The following is a 16,317-nucleotide window of genomic DNA, read 5'->3' as shown; positions in this document are numbered from 1 at the left end:
AGCTTATAGAAATTAGTATAGGAATAAGATCAATCTATGTATATAATTGTAACATCTGCTTTATCCTACATTTATGACTTCTGTGAATCCAAGAAAAATAGTAAGAGAAATGCTCACTTTGTATCTCGGTTCTTCCAGGTTTCTTCTCTCCTGGCTTTGTCGAACTACCTGTTTGAACTAAGTTAAAATTTTATTATTACAAAAGGAAATGAACTCAAGCAAACATTCTCTTTAAAACAGAATAAATATATCATATTATTTTCTGCTATTGTCTCTTAATGTATGGCTCTGCCCAGCAGGTCAGAGAATACTGCCAAATAATCACTCTCTTGCAAATAAGTTATGTTAGTAAGATTTTTGAGATATTTCAAAAAGATATTCACGTTGTTGTCCAGCAAAGTTTAACATTTTCAATGGCCTTCATTCATAACATTCCTGCTGTTTCCAGAGACCAGAGTTATAACACAGGAATGAATTATTCATATCCATTAATAACTAGGATAACAAAAAAACTGTTAATACTGATATAAATTAACTCTGTATCATAAGAGATTAATCTGAAGTTGGAAAAACCTTCTGCAAAATTAAAAGTATACACGTATTTTAATTTATATGTGTGCTTACTTGTTAGTTGTCCTATAACTGGTACACTTTCTTCTACTTCATCATATGAAGTTATTGTCACCACATACTCTGTTTCAGGTACAAGTTCTGACAATAAAGTTTCAGTGGTACTAGCTGCAAGGGTAAATTCTTTAGTAGGCCCATCTGGAAATACAAAAAGGAAAAACATGAATGCAACAAAATATTTAATAAATGGACTGGTATTGCTTTTACTTGTTACAATTATATGTAATACTTCTTTGAAAATTCAAGATTTTTCTAGATTAAAGGTATAGCAGAATATCAAACCAAAAATATTTCATTGTTTTTGGAGACTAATGGTAGATAACAGTTTTATAAATGAGACACAAAGCAAAAAAAAAAAAAAATTTAAATTATGCATTGGAGGAGAAAAGAGAGAGAGAAATAAGAGACGAAAATAAACTCAAGGAAAACAAGTCCCATACATTAACACCAGCCCCTAGTGGGAAACAATCTGTGTGGAAGCAACGCATCTTCCATACTCAAATGGATATATGCCTTCATGGATAACTTTGACCTCTGCATTGACTTAAGTAGGTATCAAATATTTCAAAGTCCAGTATAGTAAGCGTTTACTCATATTTTGGCAATTATGTACTGCCTTCTAGATTCTATTAATTCTCAATTCAATCAGGAAACATGGTGGTTCCTGGGAATCACATGCTGATGATATTTTTAATTACATTGTTTTCATCAAAATATAAATAATTCAGAAAGATAAACAGGTGCAACAGACTGCTGAAAAAATGCTCTTGGTTTACAGGTGGAACATCAAAACCAACCAGGACCTCTAGAGGACATCGAGACACTCGGACTCTGCCAGGTGGAGTAGCCTCAGTGCCAGTTGTGGAAGTGTTGGGGGTCAGTAATGCCCAACATCTGGAAACTAGATGGACCCTGTTTGAACTGATTTTCTGCTTTGGAATGAATGAGTTAACTGCAAATATATTTGGCGAGAAAAGATTCAAAGAGGAAAAAGTAAATTTTTGACCCTTTTTTTAAGTTTCTAAATCATCTTTTTTTAAAAAAGTTATGTTTTCTGGTAAATCAATATGTAAAATCCTAGGTATTTTTAAAGGTGAAAAGAAAATTAGGCACAGTTCTAGTGATAAGTTATGTTGACGTCATCCATCTCGATTGTCAGCCAGTCAAGACTTCCTACTATTTAGCCAATGTTAGTGGAAATGGTTATTTTCCCATTTTATTTTGGAACTAAAAATTAATCAACAGAGATTGGTTCTCCACATTTTGGCAACATTATTAACACTAAAGACAATGTTTGAGAACAGCCCAAAAGAGTTTTGTCTTGTTTTGCCTTCCAAGGATCCAGCCTAGTATCTATAGAATCCGTCCAGCCAAAGTCAATTCTTATCTTTCACCATGGTTGTTTACCATTATCACAGAATGATGTTTCCTGGATACTGAAATGTGTAGGACACTGGGTAAGGTGTAACAACTTACTTCATTGCATGACACTTTAAATGTTGAAAAGATTAAGTGATTCAAGAAGAATGCCAAGGGATGACGATACGATTTTATAAGATCAAAGATTGCTAACGATATTCTGATCAGATAAAAACAGAATCCACTTTTAATTATAAGAGCTTAGCACGGCAAACCATGTTAAACTCAGTAACATTAAAATATAATTGTGGATACTAGGCTGGAAATCTGAAACCTGAGTTCAGCAAATGTCTGGTGACATGGATCAAATCCCTCAGGCTTCCTAAAGCTCAGCTTCTTCGTGATGAAATAGGAGAAGGGATGGAGATTGAAACATAGCATCTTGATGCTTCTGTCTTAAAACTCCATAGTCTCAAAACTTACCTGTCGTAGGATCCACCGTTATTCTGTAACCCACAATTGGATCAACTGGTTTTGCCCATGACATATGAACAGTATTTTCATCTATAATTTTAAAATTCAAGTCTGAAGGTGGGTCAACTGCAAAAGAGAGAGTTTATATTACTTAAAGTTTCAATGTCACAAAATGTTCAATTTAATTAATAAGGAATTGTGTTGAGCAAAGCTTTCTAAAATTGTCTTTGCATAAATTTGTTTCCAACAAATATAAAAGATATGTTGTTGGATAAGAATAAAACTAAAAGCTGACAAAACACTAGAGAATATACATATTACAGAAGACAGCACAAAACACTTTTGATTCTTGAGTTGCTAGGTCATTCAAGAATGGCCAGCAAAATCAAGCATAATAGAAACATATTTGGATACAAGTACATACAAGTACAATGAAATCACAGATAATAACCACATATGCAAACAATTCACATAACAAAAAGGAATTTCAATACATGCTGAGTGCATTTTGAACAAGCATGCCAAATCACAACCTGCTAACAACCAGAGAAGTTAATTCAAAACATTGATATAATACGTTTTTCCCATAATATGGACAAGAATCAGCAATGGTTTTGGTTCATTCTCTGCATTTTTTGTCTTGTAATTATTTGTTGTTATTTGATAAATCTAAATATGTGGCAGAGATGAAAATTATATTTTAATGAAAATAAGGAATCATGGGAAACAGTTACATCTGACAAGGAAATATACATTTAAATGTATATTCATATTCATAGGAAAGTATTCAAAAATAATAAGTGATGTTAATAATTTATAAGTATATAAATAGTGATATTCAAAAGTTTATAAAACTAATATTCTGCCTGTTTACACCAACTTGCTGAATGTTCCAGGGTGTAAACCAACACTATTATTTCCTTTGCAGCAGGTATACTCCATACTAGAAAGGGCATTTTAGATTAAAATGCCAGTATGGTCCTTTACAAAACAATGGTTAATTATGAAAAGACAACATCAATGTATATTTATGGACATTTTTTACAGAACTTAAAGAAAACAGGGAAGAAGGATCAGTGATCTGAAGACATGACTGTGCATAAAAACTTGGAAAAGTCAATGACAGGAATAACTGAAAAGTACAGAAAGAAACAGTTTACATACAAAACTGTACAGCGTCATGCATGTGTCAATGAAATGTTGACTTGTTTTTAGTTTCCCACAATGAACAAAAGCCTCCATGTACAGTAGTCATTACACAAAGACATTTCCTAAATATTTTATAATGATATTCTCTCTACAATGTTCATGCCTCCTCATGCAGCATTGTACTGACTCACTGTCAGTGCATGGTCGATGCATTAAAAATTATTACTCTTGAAACAGGTCAACAAATTAAGATGACTTTCAGCCACATTCTTCTTAAAATGTTTTAGTCTGAAAGTATTCCTTGTGAGTCAGAATTTTTGCATCTGTTTTGAGAGATTATAATCTCCTTTTAGGTTTTTATGAAGGTCAATTAAAATACAGTAGTAGCTTTGAGACATGAGTCACAGAATTTAACTGGGGTTAAAGATTTATAAAATATTAATAACATATTTTAATGGAAATAATTAAGCAAACATTTGCTTTAATGGACTGCTGCCTCCAACTATAGGAGACGGCTTTTTATTTTTATTGAATATACTAGTATTGGAATGAATGTTATATTCTTACTATCCATACACAGGCAGTGAGATTAGACTATTAATCTACATGCATAATTTAATTACTCAACATTCTTCTGTCTGTAATTATATTTTGAGGTTTAGCTGTACTCATCACTTAGTATAACATGCATGCAACAGATGTTAATAGGACAACAGGTATTAAGAATATCATTATAAAATATTGTTCCAATAGCAATGGCTCAGGACAAATTTAATGCAAAGGCAGACACAACCGGCCTGAGCATGCTTTAAAAAAAAAAATCAGTACATGGAAAAACAGTACCACCAACCTTGGAAGGAAAGTGACCTGAAGCAGCGGACATTAGGTTAAAACTGCTGAAGGACAGCAGCGGCCCCCCTTGTTGATATCCAAATGACCAGGATTCCAGATAAACTGAAAAATTGACTGTGGGAAAAAGTCTTTAACATTTCAGAGGATCTTGAGGTGTTCACAGAAACTATGGTATGTGGGAATCAAAGTAGGAATGAGTGGCCAACCCGCCCGGGTACAGCAGAGAGCCCACTTCACTTTTCTTCTTGCTGATTTTATCACATGTACAGCTTTTCAGGCTTGCCATTCTATTTATACATTTGTTTGTTTGTTTCATGAAAAAATAATAATAAAGCAGATGTAAGTGTATGACCTGTGTCAACATAAATCAATGCTTAAAAATGTACTTTATTAATTTTGAAAATATTTTTTAAAATAAAAATAATTCATAAACACCATCACATCATCACAGAGTCTAGGTGTTCCCTAAAACAATGCTGATGCTAGAAATTTTCAGATATGCACTAGCTGCACATTGATTATAATTGCAAAGAGCCATAGTTGCGTAGGATGAGAATCTGAACCAAGAGAAACAGAATGAAAATTATAAATTAATAGCAATCTTACATATATTCACAAAACCTGAATGCTGATAGTGAAGAGATTAAAATTTTAAGGATTTTTACTCTCATAGTTTAAGTTCATATTTGTGAATAATGTTTTTTGTTATCAAAACGCTATGCTACGAAAGGCTCATTCTGATGAAATTTTTGTTACATAAACTGGCAGGATTTGGGATATTTTAGGAATGATAATAATAGCTGACATTTGCTGAGTGTCCTCTGATAACAGGCGGAGAGCTGGACACTGTGTTGTCGCTTTTTTTCCTTATAAGAACCCAGTGATGGACCTTATGATCGCTGCGTTAGGGATAAACAAGTGAAATTCAGAGAGATTAAAACAGCCAATAGGCAACAACACTTGGATTCCATGGTCTGACTAAAAAACATACAGTTTTCTACTGTACTAGAGTAAATGCAAAGTAGAAGAAATACTTCCATCAAAAATTAACTTTAGAAAACAGTATTTATATGTAGTAGCTTTTAAACCATTTAAGCCTGAGGCTGCAATTTTTTGAATTTTTGCAATCAGACCTTAACAATGACCTTGAGAATTAAAATATAAAGAACTTCCACATGCTTAGCATTCCAATAATGGAACACTAGGCATAAATAGGTATAATATATACATATTTTAATATAACCATATGTTTGTAAATATAAACAATATTTATATAGTTTATTTGTATATATGTATACATGTATAATTATATGTATATTATACATATTACATGTATAATAATATGTAATATTACTATTACATATTACATATATACCTAAATATGTGATATTCAGGTATCTCCAATTCAGATATAGATGAAATTTCATATATTAACTTTATACACTTGTTCAAGCAATGTAAAACTAAAGTGTCTGATTTGATACATAACTTTTTAAAACATTTTTTAATAGGGCACCCAAAAAGGGACTATGTCCAAGAAATTACCACTCACTGCAGAGATGAATGAACAGAAGGATGGATAGACAGGTGGGAAAACGGATGAGAAGGAGTAGAGGAGTTAATAAGTTTTTGTAAGTATATACAATGTACTACGGATAAATCAAAGCTAAAAATACACAACTAAAATATCTTAATGAACTAGTAAAATCTTGAGTTTGGTATATGTGATAACAACACTGGAAAGGATACTATCTTAATAATAGAAAACTTCACAAGTATGCAACATGTGATGAGTTAACTATATTCTTTTTTTTTTTTTTTTTTGAGACGGAGTTTCGCTCTTGTTACCCAGGCTGGAGTGCAATGGCGCGATCTCGGCTCACCGCAACCTCCGCCTCCTGGGCTCAGGCAATTCTCCTGCCTCAGCCTCCTGAGTAGCTGGGATTACAGGCACGTGCCACCATGCCCAGCTAATTTTTTTGTATTTTTAGTAGAGACAGGGTTTCACCATGTTGACCAGGATGGTCTCGATCTCTTGACCTCGTGATCCACCTGCCTCAGCCTCCCAAAGTGCTGGGATTACAGGCGTGAGCCACCGCGCCCGGCCGAGTTAACTATATTCTATAGACATTAATTTATGTTTGCCATGCAAAATTAGCATACAGTTAATGACCTAGGCCATGACATAGAAATTCATTTCATTTGTGTTTTCAAGGTATCATAAATAACCACTTTAAAAGATAATATTTTAGAATAAGCTACAGATTATTTTGTACACATTACAAAACGTGTCCTCTCATTAAACTTCCTGGCTCAACCAGCCGTCAAGCACAAAGAAAGCACAGTGTGACCAAAGCAGCATTAAACTAGGATTAGAAGACTGGAGTCCTGTCTGTTTTTTATATCTAAGTCACTACATTAGTTGACCAAGTGATTCAGCCTCTCTGGGCCTCATTTTCTCATTTGGAAAATGGGAGAAGTTGAATAGATTATCTCTATGTTAACCTCTAGTTTGAAATTTGTTATGACACAAGTTAGACATAGGATTATAGAAATATATATAGTCTCTTAACCCAGACACAAGACAAAGCTATGGCCTCAACTCACTGATGAATTGATAATATTCAATTTTCATTATATATTATAAACTATAAATCAGAGTAACCAAAATGAAAACTCTGTTTTTCACAAAACTTGTGTTCATCTCAAATTCTAGATTATCAGGAAAGTGACCAATTCTCAGGGAATACTGGCCATTAACCTTTAAATGCAAAGTGTTAAATTTTCTACAGAATAATTAATATACTGTATGATACATAAACCAAAAATAATTCATACATTCTAGGTCACTCGGAGCACTGGCCAAGTGATATGGTTGATAAATTCTATGCAGTGGCTAAAAATTATAAATACCAAAGTGAAAAAACAATCATTTCCACTCATCTCTATAGGATAAGATAACATAGTATGAAAAATATAGCTCCTCCTGATACCATTCCTTCTGAAACTATTCCAGACAATCCAAAAAGAAGGAATCCTTCCCAAATCATTTTATGAGACAAACATCATCCTGATACCAAAACCCGGCAGAGACTCAACAAGAAAAGAAAATTTCAGGCCAATATCCATGATGAACATAGATGCAAAAATCTTCAATAAAATACTGGCAAACCGATTGCAACAGCATATCAAAAAGCTCATCCACCATGATCAAGTAGGATTCATCCCAGGGATGCAAGGATGGTTCAACATACGCAAGTCCATAAATGTAATTCACCACATAAACAGAACCAAAGACAAAAACCACATGATTATCTCAATTGATGCAGAGAAGGCTTTTGACAAAATTCAACAACACTTTATGCTAAAAACCCTCAATAAACTAGGTATTGACGGAACGTATCTCAAAACAATAAAAGCTATTTACGACAAACCAACAGCCAATATCATACTGAATGGGCAAAAACTGGAAGCATTCCCTTTGAAATCTGGCACTAGACAAGGATGCCCTCTCTCACCACTCCTATTCAATATAGTACTGGAAGTTCTAGCCAGAGCAATCAGGCAAGAAAAAGAAATAAAGGGTATCCAAATTGGAAAGGAGGAAATCAAATTGTCTCTATTTGCAGATGACATGATTGTATATCTGGAAGACCCCATCATCTCAGCCCAAAGTCTCCTGAAACTCATAAACAACTTCAGCAAAGTCTCAGGATACAAAACCAACGTGCAAAAATCACAAGCATTCCTGTACACCAGTAATAGACTTCAAGAGAGCCAACTCAAGAACGAACTGCCATTCACAATTGCTACAAAGAGAATAAAGTACCTAGGAATACAACTAACAAGGAACGTAAAGGACCTCTTCAAGGAGAACTACAAGCCATTGCTCAATGAAATAAGAGAGGATAAAAACAGATGGAGAAACATTACATACAGGAGGCCAACAAACATATGAAAAAATGCTCATCATCACTGGTCATCAGAGAAATGCAAATCAAAACCACATTGAGATACCATCTCACACCAGTAAGAATGGCGATCATCAAAAAATCGGGAAACAACAGATGCTGGAGAGGATGTGGAGAAATAGGAATACTTTCACACTGTTGGTGGGAATGTAAATTAATTCAGCCATTGTGGAAGACAGTGTGGCGATTCCTCAAGGACCTAAAAATAGAAATCCATTTGACCCAGCAATCCCATTACTGGGTATATATCCAAAGGATTATAAATCATTCTACTACAAGGACACGTGCACACAAATGTTCATTGCAGCACTGTTTACAATAGCGAAGACCTGGAACCAACCCAAATGCCCAACGATGATAGACTGGATAGGGAAAATGTGGTACATATACACCATGGAATATTACGCAGCCATCAAAAACGATGAGTTCACGTCCTTTGTAGGGACATGGATGAACCTGGAAACCATCATTCTCAGCAAACTGACACAAGAGCAGAAAATCAAACACCGTATATTCTCACTCATAGGTGGGTGTTGAACAATGAGAACACATGGACACAGGGAGGGGAGCACTACACACTGGGGTCCGTTGGGGGGAAATGGGGGAGGGGCGGAGGGGTGGGGAGGTGGGAAGAGATAGCATGGGGAGAAATGACAGATATAGGTGAGGGGACGGAAGGCAGCAAACCACACTGCCATGTGTGTACCTATGCAACAATCTTGCATGTTCATCACATGTACCCCAAAACCTAAAATGCAATAAAAAAAAAGAAAAATATAGCTCCTCATACAAATAGACAGAAGAAAATCAAGACAAAGAGATGACCACTATAAAAAAATAAGAAATGCAAAAGGCAATACCAAAATCTTTTAATTAATATTTTCCAAAAGTTATTGAGTTTTTAACACACAAAACATTAAGTTCACAGAAAATAATGATAAAATAGTACAGATATAAGAGTATAAGTATGAGTCATGAAAGGAAAAGAAATGTAACTGTGGCTACTTTAGGACAAAGATTAAAATAGCATGGCACCAAATAGAGTCCCAAGTTGACATTTTGAAATCCCCCCAACAGAAATATTTCAAAGAAATTCTGTTTCCAACCCACTGTCCCCAGAAAGGCTTTGGTCACAAATTTTGTCAGCCCTTTGAAGGCTCCTGGCTCCACTTAGTAGTCAACACCAGAGCTGTGCTGTCCAAAACGGGAGCAACCAGACATGTGTGGCTATCAAGCTCTTGAAATGTGACCAGTCCAAAATAAACTGTGCTCCCTGTAATCCCAGCGCTTTGGGAGGCTGAGGCAGGTGGATCACTTGAGACCAGGGGTTCGAGAAAAGTCTGGCTAATTAGCATGTTGATACCCCATCTCTACTAAAAACACAAACATTAGCCTGGTGTGGAGGCAAACCCCTGTAGTACCAGCTACTTAGGAGGCTAAGGCATGGGAATCACTTGAACCCAGGAAGCAGAGGCTGCAGTGAGCCAAGATGGAGCCACCACACTCCAGGCAGGGCAACAGAGCAAGACTCTGTCTCAGAAAAAATTAAAATAATTTTTAAAATGAACTGTGATGCAAGTATAAAATACACACCTGATGTCAAAGACTTAGTACAAAAAAATGCCAAATAGCTCACTAATAATTTTTATATTGGCTCCATGATGAAATAATATTAGGTTAAATAAAATACATTACAAAAGTTAATTTTCCTGCTTCTTTTTCCATTTTGAATGTGGCTACCAGAAAAAAAAATTTAGGTTGTATATGTGGCTTACATTTGTGGCTCATACCATTATTTCTCTATGACAATGCCAAACTAGAGAATAAGGCCAAAAAAAATCCTATTAAAATATAATTATTAAATACTAACTTAAGGAGATGGGGTGCAAAAAAAAAAAACACAGTTTAAGAAAGCAAAAAAAAAAAAAAAAAAAGAGCTGTACCATATGGAAATAAATACAAATTTAAAAGATAAATATAATACGGAAATAATCCGAAATGTAGATAGTAAACTGTTCTTTTTTTTTTTTTGACAGAGTTTGTCTCTTGTTGCCCAGACTGGAGTGCAATGGCGATCTCACCACAACCTCTGCCTCCCAGGTTGAAGTGATTCTCCTGCCTCAGCATCCTGAGTAGTTGGGATCACAGGCACACGCCACCACGCCCAGCTAATTTTTTGTATTTTTAGTAGAGACAGGGTTACTCTATGTTGGTCAGGCTGGCCTTGAACTCCCGACCTCAGATGATCCACATGCCTTGGACTCCCAGAGTGCTGGGATTACAGGCATGAGCCACCCTGCCTGGCCAGTAAACTGTTCTTTTTAACTGCACTTTGCTAACCAGCCAATATCTAATTCAGAATCAATTTTTTCCACTTACATCATTTCCAGCCTAATTCTTTTTCTAAGAATCCTCAACTCTTTCTGATTTTCAAATAACTATTTCTTAATGAGCAATAAATGGGCTACTTCACTGAATTATCTAAAAATATCTGTAGTAGGCCCTCCAGTAGTTCCTCAAATAAAATTCCTTCCTAACAACGACATAGAAAGGAACATTAAAAGCAAACTCGTCTGAATATTATTTTACAGAAGCCACTCTGAAAAGCCTCTACATTCATAAAATATTAATCATCTAAGAAGAGTCAGCAAGTTTCTGTCACTTTTCTAAACATGCCATACATTTTGGAAACATTCTGCTGCCCCTATTTTTTTTTTTTTTAACCTGTAGTCTTGAAGCAGAAAATGAAACACTATGGAAACCGTGAAAACCTCAGCATCATCATGCAAACAACCATGCTTTCTCACAGCACCTAAAAAAGCACAACTCAACCTAGAACTTCTACAGCTGTCACTCACAGAAGTGTTCTTTTCCCCTCCCTTAACTTCATCAGGGGTTCTTTATTGGGAAAAAAGAAAAAAAAAAAAGATATCTTTTATGACAGTACCCCATTTACCTTGCAGAATAAAAAAACTAATTTGTCAGGTCTCCAATGACAACTGAGAGACCACAGAAGCCGCCAGGGGGTTGACATCCGGAAATGGCTTGTTTAATGAACACTGAGAAATTAAGACATCAAGTGCACACAACAAATAAAATTGGGTGGGACATCAAACAAAAGCTCTTCGTTTTATGTAGGAGGGACCACAGGACGCCGTTTTGGAGACCCATCTCGGAGGCCCCCACCCGCTTCCGCGGGAAGGTCAGACGCATCAGGTTCTCCGGAGGGAAGCAGGAGGGAGCCTGGGCAGGATGCTGGAGATGGTGCCCAGCAATTCTGGCGCGCTTGCTTCCCGGGCTGGAAACCTTGGCCCAGGCTCAACCCGTCTGAGCTGGGCCAGTCCAAGCCACGCGCCTTGGAGCCCTGAGAACCAAACAAGGACAGCCGCGACCCTAGGTCACGCGAACACCCGGGGTCCCGGATCTCCGCTTGCCTGCCATCATCCCGAAGAGGCTTGGCTGCTGGCTCATCTGCCTGCACCCTCCGCCCCGCCGACTGAGCACCCAAACAAAGCACACAGAGGCGCAGAGCCAGCGCTTTTGGAGTCTTTTATTGTGTTCTGTCACCGAGGTCGCAGCCCCGAGCCAGGTGGTTGGTTACCAGCCAAGCGTGCGAGCGCGCCCGCTTCTCCGGGGCTCCTGGGTGCCACCCGGAGGTGTCCTGTGTGTAGAGCTGGGTAGAGCCGTCGCCCCCTCCTGGGCGGCTGGTCTTCTCAGAAGGCGGCAGTGCAGGTGGCAGTGTGGACAGCACACCGCAGAGACAAGCTCGAGGAGACCGCACAGCACTGCACGGAATGCATTAAGCAGAATATGAAAGAGCTGGACCTGAGAGCTGGGAAATGGACAAACCACAGGCGAAAGGGGCGTTTCTCTGGAGGAGAGAAACCACCAGAGTAAGCACGAAGCGCAGAGAAAACAGTGCAAGCAACAGAGGCAAGAAAGATGTGTTTTTTCCTTTCTCGAATTTTGCATTGCCACTCGGTGAGGGGAAAGGGAGCCTTTTACCTTCTGCCTCAATGCAAGACAGGAGCAGGGCCGCGCCCAGGGCGGCAAGCGCTGGGGGAAGCCTGGTCCGCATCCTCGGCCTCCGAGCTCACAGCGGCATGAAGAGATCTGCGGGAGGAAGCAGTGACCGCATCAGAACTGGGTCTGGGCAGGCCTTGAACCAGGTTAGAACTGGAGCCTGGACCTAGTCCAGAACCCGACCAGATCTGCCTTAATAGCCACAGGGCCTACCCCAGCACATAATGGGCTTATTGTGGAGCAGCGGAAGTCAAGTTGTCTGCAGAAGTTTCATCATAGCCCTAGGAGGAAGCCCACGTTTAAAAAGGGTCCTGTTCTCCTAGAGACTGGTCCTGCTTCGCATCCCGGGTGAAGGCCTTACCAGCCCCCACATGACTTCATCCTGCCTGGGTAATGGCTAATTCAGAGGTCACTTTATCCCTGACTCAACTAAATATCTCTTCCAGCTGGGGATTTTATTTGGCTGCTTTTTCCTAGCTGCTGAACTCTTTAGGTAACTGTACTTCAGTGGTCTCAGGGTAGTTTGGAAAAGTATAATAAACCTTTTTAATTCTCTTTTTTCTTCATTTTGTTCTGCTTTCAAATATGCAGCTCTTTAAGATCTGAAATGGATTACACAGAAATATGTAAGGACCAGCTGAAACCTGACCCTCCTGCTGTGTTATTTTCACATCTGATAAATCCTTTACCCAAGATGAGGGGAAAGCATCTCCAAAATACATAATAACAAAAAGACAGCAAAATGGAAGAAGCAAGACACCCTTGTCTGTTTTTCCCAGGTGCTTTTAAATAAAAGTTATCAATAATAATCTTTATATTAAACTATTTAAGCTGGGAGATTATAAGTATATATGCCCCAGAGGAGAGTATGTTCTGTTCTGATTTTTCCTGATTCCGTAATTACATTATTAATTCCTTAAAGACAAAGAATCTTATTCATCTTTGTGGTTTCCCAGCACGAAGTAGGTGCGTAAGCCATGTCTACAGAATGGAATCTCCTAAAATAGTCTAAGGTTCAACCCAAAGACAAAAGCTACTAGCAAGGAACTGAACTGGGAAGCTGCCAGTGGCAAAACATAAAAAGAGTTGACTCTAGGGTACATAAATTACTGTAAGGCAACAGCCTAGGCCTCAGTAAAAATTGAGGAGGGTAGGAGACTGTCCTGCTTGGGAATACAAAACTGAGCCAAAGGTTGAGGGCTCTTTGAGAAAAGAAACTGACAATCTCCAATGATGACTTTCCAAATTATTGGCACAAAGCATGAGGGCAGCTTTCCTCAGCCTGAGTGTAAATTGCATTTTAAATGTCTGTTGAGCAGGCGTGCCAAATTGCCTGGAGCTCCTTTTTATGAAGCCAAGATTAAAATTTTGGCACTGCCCTGGGTATCTAAGGGGTCTAGCAATTTCTTTCTTCCTAATTAACAACTGTTTGATATTTCTAAGCCTCTTCTACATCCGTGAAAAGCAAGAGGTGACACTGGCCCATTGTTTCAGGCATCTGGCCTTAAGTTTACTATAATAATTTCCAACTCAGTTGGCAGTCGTGCTCGCAAAAAGTTAAAGGCAGACAATCGACCCACCGAAAAGCTGTGCGCAGATTTTTTTTTTTTTTCTTTTAACAGCTGAACTCAACAAAAACCTGAGTGGAAACACTTTTGCTGGGTCTCGATCGCCACCTATCGGTTTCCCCCCGCTCAGCGGGCAAGAATGAATCATCTCGCACCGGGATATCGGAACGCAGTTAGCTCAGCTAGCCAGCCAAGCATCCCGTCCACATATGTTTTAAAAAAGAAAACGCTTTCTCTTCTTTTTAGCCAGAACATTCATTTGAATGTTTAGCAACACTTCATTGAGCATTCTCTGACATAAATATCTGAAAGCGGCCGCCTCTACGTAGCAGCGAGGATTCCCTCACTTCACCTCCATGAATAAAAATGAGTCCACTGGCGTGGGAGTGGGGGCTAAGGGGACTCGTCGCCTTCTGCCAACTGGCCCCCTCCCAATCCCCCGCTGGAAGAAGCCAATTCCTTAACTCCCACCTCAAGTTAAAAAGAAAATCACACACATACACCCCGCGTGCTCGTCGCCTACTTCTCCTACCCACCACGACCTTGGCATTAGCCGAAGCAGAGCTTAACGTTTATTTCCTTTCCTGCCCCATCCCTCCCCAGCATTCATTAGAAGCCTACAGAGTCCAGGTCTAGAGTCTCCCCGGCCCAGAGGCCCAGGGAGCCCTGAACCGATCACTGGAGGGCTCCCGAGGACGCCCGCTTGGGGTACCTGTTCCACTCAGTGAACAGTCGGGCGCCTCACGCTTTCTGATCCCCACGAGTCTAGGATTTGAGTGGAAAACCTCCGAGGAGATCTCCCAGACCCCAAATAGGGCCTCCGCCAAAGCACCCGGGAAGGAGTCGGAGAGGGGGCTTTCTCCAAAAGCTAGGAAAGTCCGCCAAGAACGAGTCCCCTAGTGCTGGCCTAATCCACCATCTCGGATGCTCTGAAAGGCGGAGGAGGAAGGAGCCAGAACTCTCGACCAGGAATCCGCCTCGGGATGCCACACACACCCTCGCAGCCTCGACGAGCTGCAGAGCACTCAGCGGGCTCTCCAAAGAATTCCGCACTGTGCGTCACCAAAATACCTTCCAAGCGCCCCCGCCGCACGCCTGTCGTCCCCGACAAATCCACCGCCGCGAGATCACCAGGGCCCCGCAGGCCCAGAACCCGGCGCGCCCTCCATTGAAATCGACTGTATCTATGGAAGAAACTCATCTAGGAACGGAAATACTGAACGGGATGCTTTCCGCGCACACAACCTTGCTCAGCTCTTAAGAAAAGCAGCATTCCCCCCCCTCTCTCTCTCGAAAACCCAAAGAATCACAAAATCTCAGCATACAAGGCAAAGCTCAAGCTCATCTATACTATTACAAGTCCAAAGCGTCCTTGCCCAGGATTCTTCACCGCTCCCAGCAAGGTGCAAGCTGGACTCCGTTTCCTTATGATGCTGTTTTAAGGATGGGTTGGGGGAAAGGGGACAGAAACCAGACTGACCTGAGGCGGCGGCGACGGGGAGACGTAGCGGCGGCAACAGCGGCTTCCCGGCGTCGGAGCAGCTGGCGCTCCTGGTGGCCCCCGCACGCCCGGCGATAGGCGCTGCGCTCCGGCAGCACCTGGCGGCCGCCGAGGCGTGGGCAGCGGCGGGGAAGTCCGGGAGCAGGCGGAAGATCGCGGAGGAGCGGCGGGCGCGGCAGGACGAGTGGAGACCGCCTGAGCCTGCAGCTGCCGGCGCGCGGACGCGTCTGGGGCGGTTCGCCCTCGCCAAGTGGGAAGAGACTCCGCGCCGCGGGCTACTTAATGGAGGGCTGTTCCCAGCTCTCAGTTTACTCGGTTACGAAACGCCTGAGAAGGTGGACGGCTGCCACGGGGTGATGTATGCTCCTCCGGCGGTGAAGGAGGTCCACTTTTGGGAACGTGTGCATACTTCGAGCATTCCTTCGGCGTGAGGTGGCGATCGCCGTAGTAGCAGCGCCCCGCCGGGGGGCGGGGAGGAGGGAGGGAGCGGAGAGGAGGACCGCCGCAGCCGCGTTCGCTGCCAAGGGAAGCCGCGTACTCCGCCACTTGGGGCGGGCCAGGAAGCTCAGGTTTCCCTATCCCTACGACTTCTTTAATGAATTTTTCTAAATTAAGAACGATGGGGAGGGGAACGATTCCCGTTTTCAGAAATACAAGGATGCGTAACCCATTCACCCCCACTCCTGCCGCTCTCCGGCCTTCATCATCACCACCTCCACCTTCCTCCCCCTCTGTCCTGGGTGCACTTAAAACCGATTTACAGGATTTCCATTAACTAACTGTCTGTGCA

General features: G+C 40.4%; 1 protein-coding gene across 2 annotated transcripts in view; it reads right to left on the bottom strand.

The window, feature by feature from the left end:
* The window catches only part of COL12A1 (collagen type XII alpha 1 chain), a 123,601-nt gene extending 107,648 nt beyond the window's left edge, over positions 1-15,953 (bottom strand). Inside the window, exons 1-5 of one of the 2 annotated variants that reach the window (XM_010337084.3) lie at positions 15,507-15,953; positions 12,441-12,548; positions 2,473-2,589; positions 625-768; positions 118-177 (exon numbers count right to left, since the gene is read on the bottom strand). In XM_010337084.3, coding sequence (XP_010335386.2) covers positions 118-177; positions 625-768; positions 2,473-2,589; positions 12,441-12,513 — 394 coding nt within the window. In that variant the 5' untranslated portion in view covers positions 12,514-12,548; positions 15,507-15,953. The remainder of the gene's footprint in view (positions 1-117; positions 178-624; positions 769-2,472; positions 2,590-12,440; positions 12,549-15,506) is intronic. The other variant, XM_074398044.1, reaches the window with a different exon arrangement.
* Positions 15,954-16,317: the final 364 nt, after the last annotated feature.

The sequence above is a fragment of the Saimiri boliviensis genome, chromosome 4 (assembly GCF_048565385.1).
Source record: "Saimiri boliviensis isolate mSaiBol1 chromosome 4, mSaiBol1.pri, whole genome shotgun sequence".
In the NCBI taxonomy this organism is placed as follows: domain Eukaryota; kingdom Metazoa; phylum Chordata; class Mammalia; order Primates; family Cebidae; genus Saimiri; species Saimiri boliviensis.
This window is presented reverse-complemented; position numbering and strand designations above follow the sequence as displayed.